Source organism: Ochotona curzoniae, unplaced genomic scaffold (genome assembly GCF_017591425.1).
Source record: "Ochotona curzoniae isolate NIBS_2020 unplaced genomic scaffold, NIBS_Ocur_1.0 scaffold_4701, whole genome shotgun sequence".
NCBI lineage: Eukaryota > Metazoa > Chordata > Mammalia > Lagomorpha > Ochotonidae > Ochotona > Ochotona curzoniae.
The window spans coordinates 59972912-59989487 of NW_024467122.1; the positions used below are offsets into that span (position 1 = coordinate 59972912).

The 16576-nt window shown below is 35.9% G+C and overlaps 1 protein-coding gene across 2 annotated transcripts in view; it reads left to right on the top strand.

Annotated features, from left to right (window-relative positions):
• The window catches only part of UNC13C (unc-13 homolog C), a 500819-nt gene that overhangs the window by 174847 nt on the left and 309396 nt on the right, over positions 1-16576 (top strand). For both annotated transcript variants that reach the window (XM_040969448.1, XM_040969449.1), the window contains 3 exons: positions 3190-3409; positions 10305-10532; positions 12390-12531. In XM_040969448.1, coding sequence (XP_040825382.1) covers positions 3190-3409; positions 10305-10532; positions 12390-12531 — 590 coding nt within the window. The remainder of the gene's footprint in view (positions 1-3189; positions 3410-10304; positions 10533-12389; positions 12532-16576) is intronic.

The window sequence follows — 16576 nt, forward strand, 5'->3', positions numbered from 1 at the left end:
ATTTGACATGATGTCTGCATTTGATGATTTTATCAATTGTCTTTAAATTTACTTTCTCATCCAACAAAAATTCTAGACATTTTTCTGTCTGATGGTCCTGTGAGAAGTAACCTGGGTTAGTTGCTAGGAAAGCACGTTCTTTCCCTCAGATCCAGTGTTACCCTTAAATATAAGATTCCCATTTTATAAAATGTGTTTTTGCAAGTTTTCTACTTCCTACATTCTTTATTCTGTACTGATCGCCATCCCTTTTTGTTCTTGCTGAAATAAGTAACATTTTCATTTAGGAATAATTTTCAGTTTTGACAAACACATGTTCATATTTCAAAAGTCAAGTTACATATTTTTAATGAGTAGCTCATGTTTTTGTCAGCATATACAACTTTTGTGTATTGGGTTAAGTCTTAATGCTGATTCAATTGATTTTTACCACTTGTTTAATAAATTTTGCATTTGTATAATTCTGCTTTTGCATAAAATGGATCATGTATTTTTTTTTAGCAAAACCAAAGTAAACATAACACTTCCAGAAAAATTTCTATATTATCTATTCAGAGCTTTTATCACCTTCTTCTAGACCAGTTAATTTTTAGCAAGCATTATTCATATTTGTTATTGTACTATAGAACTGGAGGACTTATAGAACTAATACTTGGATTTAATAAAAAGAAAACGAACAAAGGACAATTCATAAGTACATGAATATTCATTTAGCATTGAACTAAGACAGAAATTGATGTTCACAATAACCCATTGCCTAGGTCTGCTTTGTAAATTATATTTATTTATTCTTTTGTATTCACCAGTAGTGCACTCTTATACCGCTATTTAGTATTCCATTCTGTTAGAATAATTGCATTTTTTTTTAAATTTCACTGGGACAAAGGTCAAATTGACTCCTGTAATTCTAAGTATAACTTAATCCTTCCTTAGATGCTCAGCTAGACTACAAAGGCTATACTAAAGGCTTGACCACAAAGCCCACAGACCCTTACTCAGCAGATGAGACGGGAGAATTAGTCGGTGTGTGTGAATGGCTGAAGAGAAATATATTGTGCCAAGGATGCTCACCATACTCTAATGGAATTGAATATAGCTGGTCAGCTGAAGTGAATAATACATACTCCTGTTTCTACAAGAAGTATCAACAGTTCTTAGAATGATGCCTTCATTTGGCTCAGACTATCTGCACCAAAAAGTGATGGGTCCAGTTGATCTTTTAATATAAACCCTAGTCCTGGGGTCTTCCACTTGGCTGCTGCCCATGATGTCCATACTGCTCTGTGGTCTCACTTGAAGTATAAAAAGCCATGGGAAGACAAGAAATGGCCTATAACAAAATGAGTAAGCAGGAGAAAAATTGTTGACCTTAAATTCATGCATCAGAGAAGAAGGAATGTTGAAAAATAGCATACGATGTAAATATCTGAGGCAATGGATATAGTACTTACACTGATTTGATTATTAGATTAAATCTATATATGTAATGCCTATATATACATGTGCATATATATATGTATATGTGTATAGTCACCCTATACTCCAATAAAGCAATGTATAACAGGGAAACAAGAGTGAGATTTGGCAAAATGTATGAGGCTGAACATTCAAAGATAGAAAATTGTTCTTCAAACTTTAACTCCCTTGCAGGAGACCTCTGACGCCATTACCCAACATGTTCTGGGAGAACACATAGTAAGGAAAATACACTAATAAACAGCAATATGCTGTTTCTGCCTTTTAGAATTGCAAAATAATGGAAAGTCAGTCATTTCAACACTGTAGAAACATATACTGAGAAGATATTTAAGAGTGATTAGTGTATAATAAGGTGCGACTATTCAAGCATCTCTCATCAGCACTATTCTTAGAGCATCTGTGTAAATAGTATCCACTATACATAGGTAGTCCTGTGAAATTATTTGGAAATATATCCTTGGAGGTATTAGTATTTCCCTTAGGAGGTCACTGTCACGGTAGGATATGAGAAACATAGAGAAGAGTGTGTCAGTAAGCTTAATTTCTACCACCCAGTATTTTTTAAAATCTGTTAGTACTAATACTTAGAATTTTTTTAGTGTTTTGAAGCCTGTGTAAGATTTGGTTATCATTATATGATTATATTCCCAAAAATGCATGCAGTAGGAGAGCTGAGTGAGAATGGAGGTTTAGAGACTTCACATCTCTATGCATGAAGGGGTTCATAAATAGATACCATTCATTTTTCAAAAAAATCATTTCTACTCCTACCTTATGATAAAGACAAATGATAATCAATATTGAGGCATGAAAGAAAGAAAAACAGAAGGTAGTCCCCAATAAAAGAACCCATTTTAAATATTTTGTGATCAACCAAGTCTACAAAACAAAAACAGATGTTCTGGGATCCTGTTGAGTGCATTTTCCAGTTCACTGCTGGTTTGAATTCTGTCCATGTACTATCAAAAAATCACATACCTTTAAAATAGAAATGATCACAGGAGAGTAACACATGTCCTATTTGCCTTCTATTAGTATTTTCTTGTGAATTAGCTGTTGAGTTTCTTTCTGCTTAACTGGTGTTGGAAGCATTTCACTGCAGAATGACTTAGGAAGAAACACATGTTGGGACTAAGGAGTGGTGAAATGTCAGTGAAGCCGAAAGAATCACACAGAAAGGAAGGATGTGAAAGAAGGGTGGAGGTATTTCTAGAGAGTTTAGGGTCAGCATGGAGAATACTTTCCATATATTTCACAACTTAACCAAAAACCAACTCAAACTTCAAAGAGATAGAGATGGATCTAGTTGTTGAATTAATATTTCAACCATTTTTTTTTTCACCTCAGGGCCTTTGCTAGACTCTGAGAATTGATCTAGTATAAACACAGTATTTATCATTCTGGCCCATGTGGAGTTTATGATATAAATACAAGACATAAATACCAGCATATTGGAATTGTGTGGTACTGTAAGAGAAGCTGTCCTGCTATGTGGTCAAGTCCAATCTGGAAGATCAAGGATTTCATTGTGTTCAAAGAATGAAACTGGTCCCTGAAATACTGAGTGATGTGTAAGTGGGCAGAGTTGTTTTTGCTATCATCAAGGGGAGGCCCCAAAAACAGCATCTTTAGGGAAAAGTGATAAAATGGTTCTTATTATGTTGCAGTTCCCCAAATTCACTGCCTTAGTAACTTCTCTCATCTTCACAGAAAATGCATGTCTTCAAGAAGACCTTGCAGGCATTGATCTACCCCATGTCTTCCACCACTCCACACAATTTTGAGGTCTGGACAGCTACGACGCCCACATATTGTTACGAGTGTGAAGGGCTCCTGTGGGGCATTGCCCGGCAAGGCATGAAGTGTTTGGAATGTGGAGTGAAATGCCATGAAAAGTGCCAGGACCTCCTAAACGCTGACTGTCTGCAGAGTGAGTACTTGGTTAGACTTAGGAAGTGGTATGCAAAGCCTGTCTGATCCCATATGTTTCTAGATCAGATACTCAGCTCTTGGGATTTTCGATAATTCCCACTCATTCTGTCTCTTCCACTTTTAAAAAATAATTCTTTCTATTTTTGATGGTGCTCACATAGTTGAGAGGGATGCATGCCATGTGGACCACTGATTAGGCTGGGGAGGGTCGAGGAACGGGGAATGGGATGAGACAACTTCTTCTAATCTTTTTTCTTCCTGTATTTGGGGAAAGTAGAGAAGGGGACAGGACTGCTTCCAGCATCCCAACCACAGCTGTCCATGGGAATGAGGGATGGCCACCCAATATAATCTGGGGTCGCCAACATGGAGCATATTCAAAGGATGCTGCTTACGCGGTTTGATAGTTCTGAGGTGCTGTTGATTTAATTGCTTCAAGGTTGAGGAAATCTTTCTAAGGTCTATTTGCTGATGTAGTCCACCCAGAGTCCTTATTCACCCAAATTCTTACTGTCAAAGCTTGACCAGAGATGTCCAATTTGTTCTCCCCTCTGTGGTACTAGATGTCTTGTGCAGGCCTCAGTGAACTGGTTGTCAGGTCTTCCATGTGCATCTGGGCATGCCATCCTCTGCGCAGGCTTCAGGAATCGTGGAGACCCAGTTCTGACACATAGAGTCCATAATGTTGTGATTTCTCCGTGGTTGAAGTTCTGAGTCCAGTGATCCAATTGGGGGACCCCAAAGAAACCTTGCCAGAGATGACCACATCCTAACTCCTTTGTGTGCCAGCCAGTGCAAGGTCCAGCGCAGTCGATCACATCAGCCTAACACACACAGTGGTGGCTGCAATAACCTGGCTAGTTCTGTTCCCACTTTCATCTCATACACAAACCAATGGATGCTACAGCCCAGCTTAACCATGCTCACCACACAGTCTGCCCTCATGCATACCAGTAGGAACTGTAGCCTAGTCAGAGCCTCCTACTGTTGGCACTAGGTGATATATATTAACTGCCAAATCATTGTTGATGATATATTTTTACTGCATTGAACCAGGCACTGTCAGCATCCTGAATGGTTGCCTGTTGAGGAAGAACACTTTTATCAAGAATAAAATTTCAGTGGGCATTCCAGCTTGTGTCTTACTGATGTTCATAATAGCCACGTACATTAAGGGGGTGGGAGAGTATGGAAAATCATGTTCTCTAAGGTGTTTGAAGTGATATCTGAAGCCATGCTGAATTCTCTGGACAGAATGCATATACCAGGCCTGGGGGTCATTGCCTACATCATCAAAAAGGACTAAATTACTGAAGGCCCAGTGTACTGACACTGTCCCCAGAGCCTACATGTTTTAGTGAAACAAAAGAGTCTATCCAGAATAAAAGAAAGTAGTCTCCAGACAGTGTCTAAGACACCCCACACCCCCTGCAGTAACATTAACTGGAATTCTATTCCACGTCTGACAGGATCCAAGCTTCTGGACAGAAACTGGAATTGAAGATCTTGAATCTGAATGTCAAAGAGTAATAAAACTTAACAGATATGTGATATTGGGTGGAGTTTTAAAACATTTTTTCTGGAGGCTCCCTGGTCATCAATTAGTTATTATAATAACATTTATTTTTAAGAATCATTGGGAAGGCTAAATGAAATGATACATGTAATGTGCTAAGTCTGGCCCGTGATAGATACTCAGTGAATTTTAATGGCTTTTTATTCCTTTCATAGTTCTGAATGAATCTGTACCGACTCACTTTTCATGACCACTTATCTTATATTTTTCATTTCCATTTTTTTTCTGACATTTAGGAATGCCAGAATATCACACTCTAAATTGCATATGTAATTGACTTTTCACTGATGTATTTATTGAGTAAGTCCCATGGACATGACCATAAAAAAAATTGCCAAATTAACGTAGTAACCATGGTTGTTCACGTCACCAAAAGTTTTTCTTACATTTAAAAATTGTGTCATTTATTGTTAATGAATATAGTCGGTATAGAATGTAAGCTTGCCTACTACTACAGAGGGAACAGGAAAAACATATTGAAGACAAAATCGGAAGTACTGTCACAACTGGCTTGTTGTAGTTGAAATCTCAGGTTTTGCAATTTCTTCTATGAAATTTGTGTTGTCCTTACAGAGATCAAATTGAAATTGTGTAAATTAAAATAAATTGTTTCTTCTCCTCACAAAAGATAATAACTTTTCTGAGACAAAACAAAGGACATTTGGGTTAAAAATGATTGCTTAAGGTGTCAGAAAGCATTAGTTTGAGGAGTTAGATAGTTAGATGTTACAAAAAATGATTGCTTAAAATGATAGTGGCTTGATTTGGCATTACTTATCTAATTCACTTTGAAAACCTCCTAATCCTATTAGAATTAAAGTTTACTGATTAAAAAAAATGAATCGCAAACATATCTTAAGAAACACACATACTAGGATAGTGGTGGTTGAGAAAATAGAATGTTGCCTTCTAGAAATGAAGGCTTGAATGTTTCAGGGAGAAAGAATGAAACTCATATCCAAGATACAGATCCAGGAGCTCCTTGTTCTCTTGGTCTTTCATCAAATTTAGAAATGCCTTCAGAGTCTGTCTCCTTTTTCTTAAATCAGCATGTGTCTCCAATCTTTGCTAAATGAGGTATGCAATCCAAAATTTCCACTGAGAGCGTTCAGTAAAATACACATCGAAATTGGAAGAACAAAAATCAGAGAACCGTACGGTCAGTTATGTATGTATCCATGCTGAGACATTTTCTTTAATAATCCCTCCCCTGTATTTTTCCCTAAAATCGATGCTTTCACGTTGCTCAGAAGGTGGCTCTGTAAATGTGTGTTTCTCCCTTTGTAGCTTGGTATACCTAACAATAAAATTTACAGTTGTTTCTAAAGAATCAACAAAATTACCTTAAGAAATTTTACTCTTTTGTTATTTTAAGTGAGCAATGTGCAGTGATCACACCATGCTTGATGACTCCATGTATGCCAACACTGGGACAAAGGAAGGAGGTGGAAGAGAGAGCAGATTTGGGAGGTCTAGCTAATTAAGCTTCCGGAAGATGTAAGAAGGGTCTGTAGCTTGCTTTTTAAAAACATAATTTAATCTGTTTGAATACCACTAGGGAAAATTTAACACTGTGATAAAACGGCTTACCTCATTATTAGAAGACTCTAGTTGCCAAATTAAAATTTAAACTGAAATTTACCCCCTTATACTTTCTAGCCATTGAGGTCTGCCTTGTCTCCTCGAAAAAGAGTTAACAAATTGGCTTCCATCGCATATAATGGTTTTTCAGGTTTTTAAAAATAGTTATTCCACCTTCTTTGGACTTCTAGAACCTGCATTATTTTAGTGATTTTTTTCTGCAGTCACAGCAATTTATCTCCTCTTTCATTCTCTCTCTCTGATAGAAAAGAAGTTCTCCATGTTGTTTAATGACCCATGCAAAAGAGTATATTCAATTACTTCACACTGATGTGAGCTTGCCATTTCTTTCACATGTAAGATTTGTGTCTTGCACACATTCAGTCCAGTAAAAGTGAAGGGATGGTGAAATGCCACTCATTGCGTCAATGATTCTTTGCAAATTCCAGAGATGCCTGGAAGGTCTTAGATAAACTCACATGTAACTTCGTAACTTCATCTCCTTTCTTCTCTGGTTGATCTCGTTTGCTGGTGGTTCCTGCAGGTTCCTGCAGTTCTGACTCAAGACTTGCAGCCATAGGGTTGTGGGCATGGTATCCTGGAACAAAAGGAACCAGGGATTACAATCTGAGAAAGGAAAACTGATTTACTTCTTCAGTTCCAAGCCAGTGGCAGCAGCCAGAGTTCACCTGCCATATCCATAATTAGTTTGTATCCTGTCATTTAGAGAGACATTTTATTTTTACTTGCTAAAAGCGTCTGGATGTGGAAGGATTGAATTGTAGAAAATAGAAGAGCATATTATAACCCTAAGTGATAATGATATAACTAATAATATAACCAATAAGGAACTTCCCTGAGCAGTATTGGCAGCTTTAAACCAGAAAAAAAAAATAAAGCAACATTGAAAAAGAAAAAGAGCATATTGGCTGGGCTGAAGCTGTTTGTTGAAGAGAGATAGTATATTAAATATTTTCCTTGATTGTTTTGTCAATGTAAAAAGGAGGAGTTGGTTGTTTGGCTCAGCATTTGAGCCACTGCTTCAGACTCCTGCCTCCCATATTGGAGTCTCTCAGTTGGAGGTGCAGCTCAGCTTTTGATTCCAACATGCTGCTAATATGCACCCTGGGGGCAGCAGGTAATGTCTCTGGTGGGTAATGGCTCTCCTACCACCCACACAGGAGACACAGTGAGTATCTGGCACCTACCTGATCCAGCCCTAGTTGTTCAGGTGCTTAATGAATGGACCCAAAAATCGATATTCATATTCTCTCATTCCTACCCTATTTAAAATTAATAAAAATATTTTTTAAAGCAAAACAAAAAAAAAACAAGAAAGCCAGCAACTGAAAAACATACAAGTAATCTTGGTATCTAACACAGCTGGATTTTACTTCCTATGTATCTCTGTAGAAGGAATTTCAAAGTCTTACTGAGAAAACGTTTTGCCTGATTTTAATTGTCTATTAGAAATTTCAAGCACCTATATGTAAGGTTAAAACTGATTTCACCAAGTTTAGTGAAGCAGCATCTTGCAAGACCTGTTGATTAGTTCTGTGCCATTTTCCACTTACATTGTTAGCCCTTTTGTGTCCTAATACAAACACTTAGAAATTCACATTAGTGATATTCTTGTTTGCAAAACAGGCATTGATTCACTTTTCTGTTATCATATTGCCACATTTTACAGCCATGGTCTTTCAAGACCCTTAAGCATTTGTAAATATTTAACGACTCCTGTGATTGGGAATGTTATTCTGGTCTTTTGGAGCTAGAAAATATAAGTAATATGTTTTCTGGAATGAACCCTAACATGAAAGAAGTGACCACCTCTCTGGGGTACTTTAGCAGTTGTTTGAGCAGCACTTGGACAAGATATGACGATGTCCAGAATGTTCAACAAGCAGTTTATCCACTGCCTCACAACAGATAGTATAGTAATGAGCTCTATAGAAAGTAACACACATTAAAGTACAGGAAGTAGCTTGATAGATATTAATTAGACAGTGAATAGTCATGAGAAATAGCCTTAATAGTTTGAAGATCATTTTTCCATCTGAGCAAACCATAATAGAGGAACTCTGAGTGAATTATGAAAGTGAATCTAATTTTCCTCCCTTTATAGTGTCTTGTAAAACCAGAGTCAGGTGAATATCACAGCCTGATTTTGTTCCTGTTTCCACGAACTCCAAGTCTAGTATTTTTTCCTAATGTTATAAATATGTAAGGTTGAGCCTATGGAACAGTTGGAAAGTTGTAAAATTGTGTTTAGTTATTTCCCACTTTCTTCCCCTGACTTGTTGACCTTCTGTGATGCCCACCATGATCCTTCATCAAGACCTGCCATCTACGTGGCTAACCCACCAACACACCCTCCATCTTGCCATCCCTCCCTCTGTACATGCTACTACATTGACTTTCAACAACTGCAAGATGGAAATAATCTGATATATTAATTTCGGTAAAATAAAAACAACAGTTACCTTCATGCAATGGTTGGTTCCTTAACCTAAAGGAGCAGACTGGTGATGGGGCATTTCCAGAAACTAGGATTGGCTCTTCAAGATGAACTATGAGATGTGGATGTCCTGTGCGTTGTCATAGTGACGTCTACGTAATATGCTCATTGGATGTTAATGTACATTTTTGGCATATTTCTATATTTAGATGAAGCTACTAGACCTTCTACTTTGTAGAAAAACTCACATGTGCAAATTTGAACCAATCTGATTACTGAGAGATAAGCGAAACAATACTGAAACAAAATAATATACTCAAATGAATGCAAGGTCTTGACAAATTTCAACGATTAAGAAATAGCTTGATTAGGAAAATACTTATAGATCAGTGATGTAAATTATGTGTGTAATATGAATGAAAGCAAATAAAAGTTGAATCAGTTTATTATCTGTAGATAAAAACTGTAAAGTAGAAACAGGCATTTAGCCTAGTGGTGGAGAAACCAGTTAGGACACACTCAGCTCCAGCATCTAGTTTCCTAATAATGTGAGTTCTAGGAGGCAACTCCGATGGCTCAAGTGAGAAAGATCTGCATCACAGACAAAATGCTCAGAGGGACCATGGGGATCATAAAAGCAATGATGTCCTAAATGTCAACACGTGTGAAGTCAGATGCTCATAAATATGGATATGCAAGAGGAAAAAAGACTCACCGTGACACTTGATATCATCTCCACTAGTTTCCAATTTTTTATAACTAACTGAATTACATTTTTTCAAGTGAGATTTTAGCCCATACTTCAATGCACAAAAAATGAAAATGAAAAATTTATAAATAAAAATTTGAAGGCATTTAATCATAATAAATCCACTTGAGAAAATAACTTGATACATTGATGAATTCAGGTGGTCAGAGAACTGATTTCTGACTGATGTTTGCTATTTATATTCACTCTTTGGGGAGACGAATATATGCCTTTCATAAAATATTGTATATATTCTCTTGGATTTTGTTTTGAAAACTCAAGCAAAAAGCACAATCTGTAATTTTTTCCAGTAAAACAAAGGTTGGGAATCATAAAGGTCCATTTACTCGCATTAACAAAAAGGACAGGTTATTCTGCATCTCCGCCTGGTAATTTGTTCCCCAGAAAAGCCAACCTGAATTCACAGGCTTAAAAATCTTTCTCGTATTTCTCCTTCTCTTTTCCCCTCAAACCTGCACAAAGTTACTGCGTGTGTGCTCCCGTCATCATCATTGACTTCTCCATTACAGGAGCAGCAGAGAAGAGTTCTAAGCATGGTGCGGAAGATAAAACCCAGACCATTATCACAGCCATGAAAGAAAGAATGAAGATCAGGGAGAAAAACAGGCCAGAAGTGTTTGAGGTCATTCAGGAAATGTTTCAGATTTCTAAGGATGATTTTGTGCAGTACACAAAAGCAGCCAAACAAAGTGTTCTGGATGGGACATCTAAGTGGTCTGCAAAAATAACCATCACAGGTAAGAGCCTGTCTTCTTTACAAGTTTCATTGCATGAGAAGATGTTTCTGTGTCTCAGAAAATCACCGCTATTAATAGTTATAGGTAAATAGAGCTTAATCTTGTCAATTTTGACAAGAGGTCTAGTTGGTATTTCAAATTGCTAAAATATGTGCTAGGTAATTACGGTAGTTTCCACCTTTTATTCTCATTAAAATTTTTTTCATCGGAAAACCCTTCCTGGTTTTCAATACACTCATCAGTTCTCTGCAATTTACATGATTTGCTTTGCTGCCAGCTGTGACATAAATTACAGCCAGCCAGCCAATACTTCTGTTATTTAAAAAAAAAATGACAAAGTGTTTTACTTATTCCCTGTTCGCTTATTTGTTTGGTCCTCAAGCAAAGGAAATGTGGGCCTAGTGGTCTCTTGTCGTTTGTACATTTGTAATACAACAACAAGGAACATATGCATCATGTCAACATTTACCAAACCTCTTAAAATATTCATATTGGCTTTACGAGATTGTCCTTTCACTAGGAAGAGTTGTTCATTACTGACAACAAACTCATAAATAAGTAAAATTTAAATCTTAGACCTTTGAATTCTCTTGGATAATGTTTTTCACATTCTATGCATTTATATTCTCATTTTCTTTCTCTTTAATCTATGAAGATTTACAGTACTGTGTTTTGGTACATATAGCTAATACATCTATGCATGCAACCAAAGTTTATTAGAGACAGAAGCCGATGTTGCTCAAAGGAGAATTTAACCTTCTTAAAACAAGTAGAAATAAAATTATATGCTTTTACAATGAATGTGTAACATGCTATCTTAAAAATACATGTATACTTATATATTTAGACTTATATGTATATATTTACATATATATAAATAGATAAATCTAGCCAGTAAGCACATGTATTAATTACAATTTTCTGCTGAGAGCACATTCTTTTTATGTCTTTCTAGAATACAGTAAGTTGTCATTAACTGTAGTCACCTTGCTGCAATAATCTCTTAACACCCGTCTCTCTTAATTATGATTATGTACCCTTTGACAACTTCTTACTTTCTCTGAGTTCTAACTGAGTTTCTAGAAAACTCCATTGCATTTTCCATTTCGAAAGGCATTAGGTTTTGTCGGATAGCACAAATGAGTAAGATGATACAGTAATGGCCTTTCTGGGTGTGGTTTATTTTCTTTAACAACCTTTCCTTCCATATGATTGAAAATAGTGGATTTCAATCCTTTTTAGTTAAAAATGGGAAAAACTTTTAAATAAGCATTTCCCCCAAATCTTACAACTGGCCAATAGGTGTATAAAATATGTCTAACAATATTAATTATTATGGGAATATACATCAAAAACACAATAAGAAATCATTTTGCATGTTATAATGTCCCTTATTCAGAAGATAGGCAACAGCATGCTGTTGAGGATGTGAAACAAAGGAACCTTGTGCACATGGTTGGAAGGAATGTATATTATCCCATCTCTTACAGAAAATGAGATGGAAGTCGGTCAAAAAGGTAAAAAGAAAACTTAAATATTTGGCAGTTCCATTACTTATTATACATTCAAAAAATGAATTTATGTTGAAAATACCTTGCACTTTCATGATTATTACATTGTTCATAGTGGCCAATAAAGGAAACTCACCTGAGTGTCCATCAGTGGATTAATGGATAAAGAACATGTTGCATCCATACTCAAAAATGCTATTCAGCCATAAAACACAAGAGGAAGATTTTAGTATTTACTTTGTCTTTAGTTTAACTGTTACTTAATGTCCTGAGATTAGAAGCAATGCCAGTGCATCTGCTAACCCAGACAGCATTATTTTGAAATGCTTATTTTGGTTTATTTCAGTGGTTTCTGCACAAGGCTTGCAGGCAAAAGACAAAACAGGGTCCAGTGACCCTTATGTTACAGTTCAAGTTGGAAAGAACAAAAGAAGAACTAAAACCATTTTTGGAAACCTGAATCCAGTTTGGGATGAAAAGTTTCATTTGTGAGTAGATATTGTGTTACTGCTACAAACATTAAAATATTCTGAGAATAATGTTAAGACACGCATTCAAAATATACAAGTGATGATTATGTCATATGTCATGATAATGATCACATACCAGAATTTAAAGAGTGAAACTGTTATGCGATTAGCATCTCACTATAGCTGTCATGTTTTCCTATGTTTAGAAAGAGTGAACAAAAAGAATATGGAAAAAAGTACTTTGTAAAGCATTTTTAAATGGCTCAGTTGTGTTTTCAGAAAGGAAAAATAAAGTTTCATGAAATTATCTTGAGCTATAACTTGAGTTGATCTCAAACAGCTTAGAACTCCCTGGCATCATTCAGCAATGTCTCACTGTCTATAGATGCATCTTAATGACAACAGAAAGACTTAAAGGGTTACCTGGCCCATGTCTAGGAATAAAACTTTGCCTGTTGCATCTGTGTTGGTGAGATGGTTGATGGTAACTTTCATGAATTCTCATATTTTATGGGAATATTACTTTTTGAACTTCTAGTATCTTCTGCCTAACATCAGAAAAAAGAATAAGGAACTTCAATTATCACTTGATAGAAATGAAACTTTCTAGTGAGGGAGAAGTGGAATCTTCATCTGCATGCTCTGAACATTGGCCCAGGAGCTGGGGTCACTAACTGGGTCTCTCACATGGAGGACAGGGACCAAATAATTGGGTCATTTGTTGTCTCCTAGACATGGTTTCAAGAAACTGAATTGGAAGTTTTAGAAACCAGGACTTGAACCAGGCTTTATAATGTGAGGTGCAGGTGTTCTGATCAGCAGCTTAATCCGCTGACCAGCAAAATCCACTCCTCTAAGTGAATTTAAATTCAGTGATTTCTGTTTTCTATTTTGTTTGCAAATGACTTGAAAACAAATGTGGCTACCATGTTAAGAAAGTGAACCCAGGACAAACAACTTATTTGGAATTGTAAGTGGTAGTGTGCAAGAAGCAGATTTTTATTGTTTTTATGCTCTGATGAAGTAAAGTGTTAAGACAAAAATACAGATTACTACAGAATGAATTAGAGAATTTGGCTGTTTTTGCTTTCAGATTTACGAGAGACACTAGTATCCATCTATGTTTAGAAGTAGAGGAGAAAAGTTGCAGTTGAAAAGTAACATCTCTTATGTTATCGAGTAATTCAATAAAGCAGACAGACACCAGAGGAAAGGTAGAGGAAAGGTAGGGACAAATCAGATTACATAACTCCTAGACAACTTCCATCGCCATGCAGTCAGGCAAACACAATGCACCCAGAACTGCCAGGTGTGTGTGTGTGTGTGTGTACACATGTGCATATTTCCAGGAATAGCTGTGATTTTAAAAATTAGAAAACAACTTAATTGTATATAATCAACATAACATTAGATGTATATATATGAAGCATAACATGCAAGTTTGACATAGGTGTATCTCTGTGAAATTGTCAAAACAGATAACGTCAGAGGCAGCCGTCACCCTTGAACTGTTCTTCATGCCCCTTTGAAAGTCGACCATCCTAACGTCCTTGTGTCACTGCTATCCAAAATCTGCTGCCCAATGATACAGACTTCTTTGTACTTTGCCTTTTCTTTCTTTTTAAATTAACATATAGAGAAAGGGTTATATTCATTCCAAAGGTACAGTTCCAAGATGATAATCACACTTTCCTTGTGTCTCTGTTTCTCCCCAAACCCCTCACTCCTTTCCCTCTCTTCAGCAGTATTTGCAGTCATAATTTTCATTCATTCTATATTTACAGTATTAATTTGCCACTTATATTATTTAACAAATAAAAAGTAAACATACTCAGCACAAGACCACATTTCCAATGCTGTTGAATAATGCACCAAAGTGACAGTCCCACCCAAAAGTGACACTTGCATTACTGTACTGTTTTGTATGTTCTATATTAGCTTCTACTTGTCAGAGAAAGCATCTGTCTTTTTGAGTTTCATTTATTTCCAATTGCATCCATTTTGTTGTGAAAGACAGGATTTAATTATTTTTTTGTGTGGCTGAATAGTATTCTATAATGTATACTGGTGATCAATTCATGGGTATCTGGGTTGATTTCATCTCTTATTTATTGTGAATTGAGCTGCAGAAAACATGGGTAAAAAAATACACCAAGACTGGATTTGGGTAATGTTTTCCAATATCCTTGCTAAAATGTATTATTTTTAAAATTTTGGATGGTAGAATTTGTAGAAATGTTTATTTTGTTCCATAGGATTCCTTTTATTCTGTAAAATTTTGTTGCAATCCATTCATATTGTAGGGTATGATAATTTTTTTTATTATTTTTTAAAATTTTATTAATTGTACTGCATTATGTGACACAGTGTTATGGGCACTGGGATTCCTCCCACCCCTTCCCAAACCCTCTCCCCATGGTGGATTTCTCCACCTTGTTGTATTACCACAGTATGATAATTTTTTTACACTTGGTTACATGCTACTGCCTAGGTATTAGTTTTTTTTACGCATTCACTTCTGGATAGAATGTTGGGTTGTTTACAGTTTTGTCTTTTTGGAAATGACTTATTTTATTAAGCATGATTAATTCTCACTTGTGTTCATTTTGTTGCAGAAGACTGAGCTTCACTGTTTATACAGTTGATTAGTATTCCATCCTGTGTATACCACCATTTCTATATCAAGTCACTAGTTAAACTTTTTGTGTGATTCCACATCTTAACTATTGTGAGTCAAGCTGTGATAAACATGGGTACATATAAATCTTTAATATGCTGATTTCAGTTCTTTTGGGCAAATTTCCAGGAGTGGAATGGATGGACATATGGTATGTCTGCTTTCACTTTCTGAAGAATCTCTACATTCTTACATTCACATCAACAGTATCTGGCCAGAATTTGTCATTTTTCTTGTTTTTTGAATAATGGTGATTTGAACTGGAGTAAGGTGAAACCTCACTGACTCTGAACATCTTTCATGTGCCTGTTGCCCATTTGTATTTCATCCTATTCAAATAATAGCTCTTCATATCCTTAGGCGATTTCTTGACAGTTTGTTTTATTGCCATTGAGTTTCTGAGTTCCTTATATTTCTCTATGTTAATCTTTTATCGGATGAATAGTTTAAAATGACTTCTGCCAATCTTTCTGTTTCTCCTCGGTGGAGTGTTTCCTTTCTTGTGCAGAAGCTTTTTAGCTTGGATCAATTTTTGCCTTTATTGCCTGTGCTGCTGGAACTTACTGAAGAAACCTATGTCTATGTCTTGCAGTATTTCTGTTATGTTTCCAAATTCCAGTGCTTTGATAGCGTGAGGGCCTTAGATATAGATTCCTGATTTAGTGTGAATTAATGTTTGAATAAGGCATAAGGTAGGACCCTTGTTTCATACATTTGCATATAGAAACCCAATTCTTCTAGAAATCATTTGTGGAAGTCTGTCTTCCCTCTAGGGAGAGATTTCATCTCATTTGTCAAAAATTAGTTGGTTGTAGATATGTAGATTGACTTCTGGGTGTTTATTTTTGAATGTGTCTACCCTGAAGTGGATCAATTATTTATTGACATTGTTTCTCTGTGTTTTTTTTTCTATCTCTGTTTTTTTTCCCTCTGTGTTTCATTTCAGATTATTTCCACTACAGTGTGTTAAATTGCCTTTTCTTCTTTAGTGTGTTTGAAATGTGCCCAAGACACTTCATTTTTTATGTTAGATGTTTTGTTTTGTATTTAACTTTCCAAATACGTAATATTTATAGTAACTGTTTTTATGTCCTTAACTGACGAGTCAACATTTCTGTTAATTTTTGGTCACTTTTGACTTATGTATTATCTCATTATGTGTTTTTATGTTATGCTACTTTGCATGATCAGTCATTTGAGATTAAATTATAGACACTGAAATATGAGCTTGTTCATTCCTGGATATTTTGGCATCTTACAAGTATTATTTTGAGCACATTTCATTTACATGGGAAGTACACAGCAGTTGTATAATTCATGGAATCTTAGACTTGCAAATGTTAAATGAGAGTAAAACAGTGCACTGAGACAGGGTAATTATTCCTC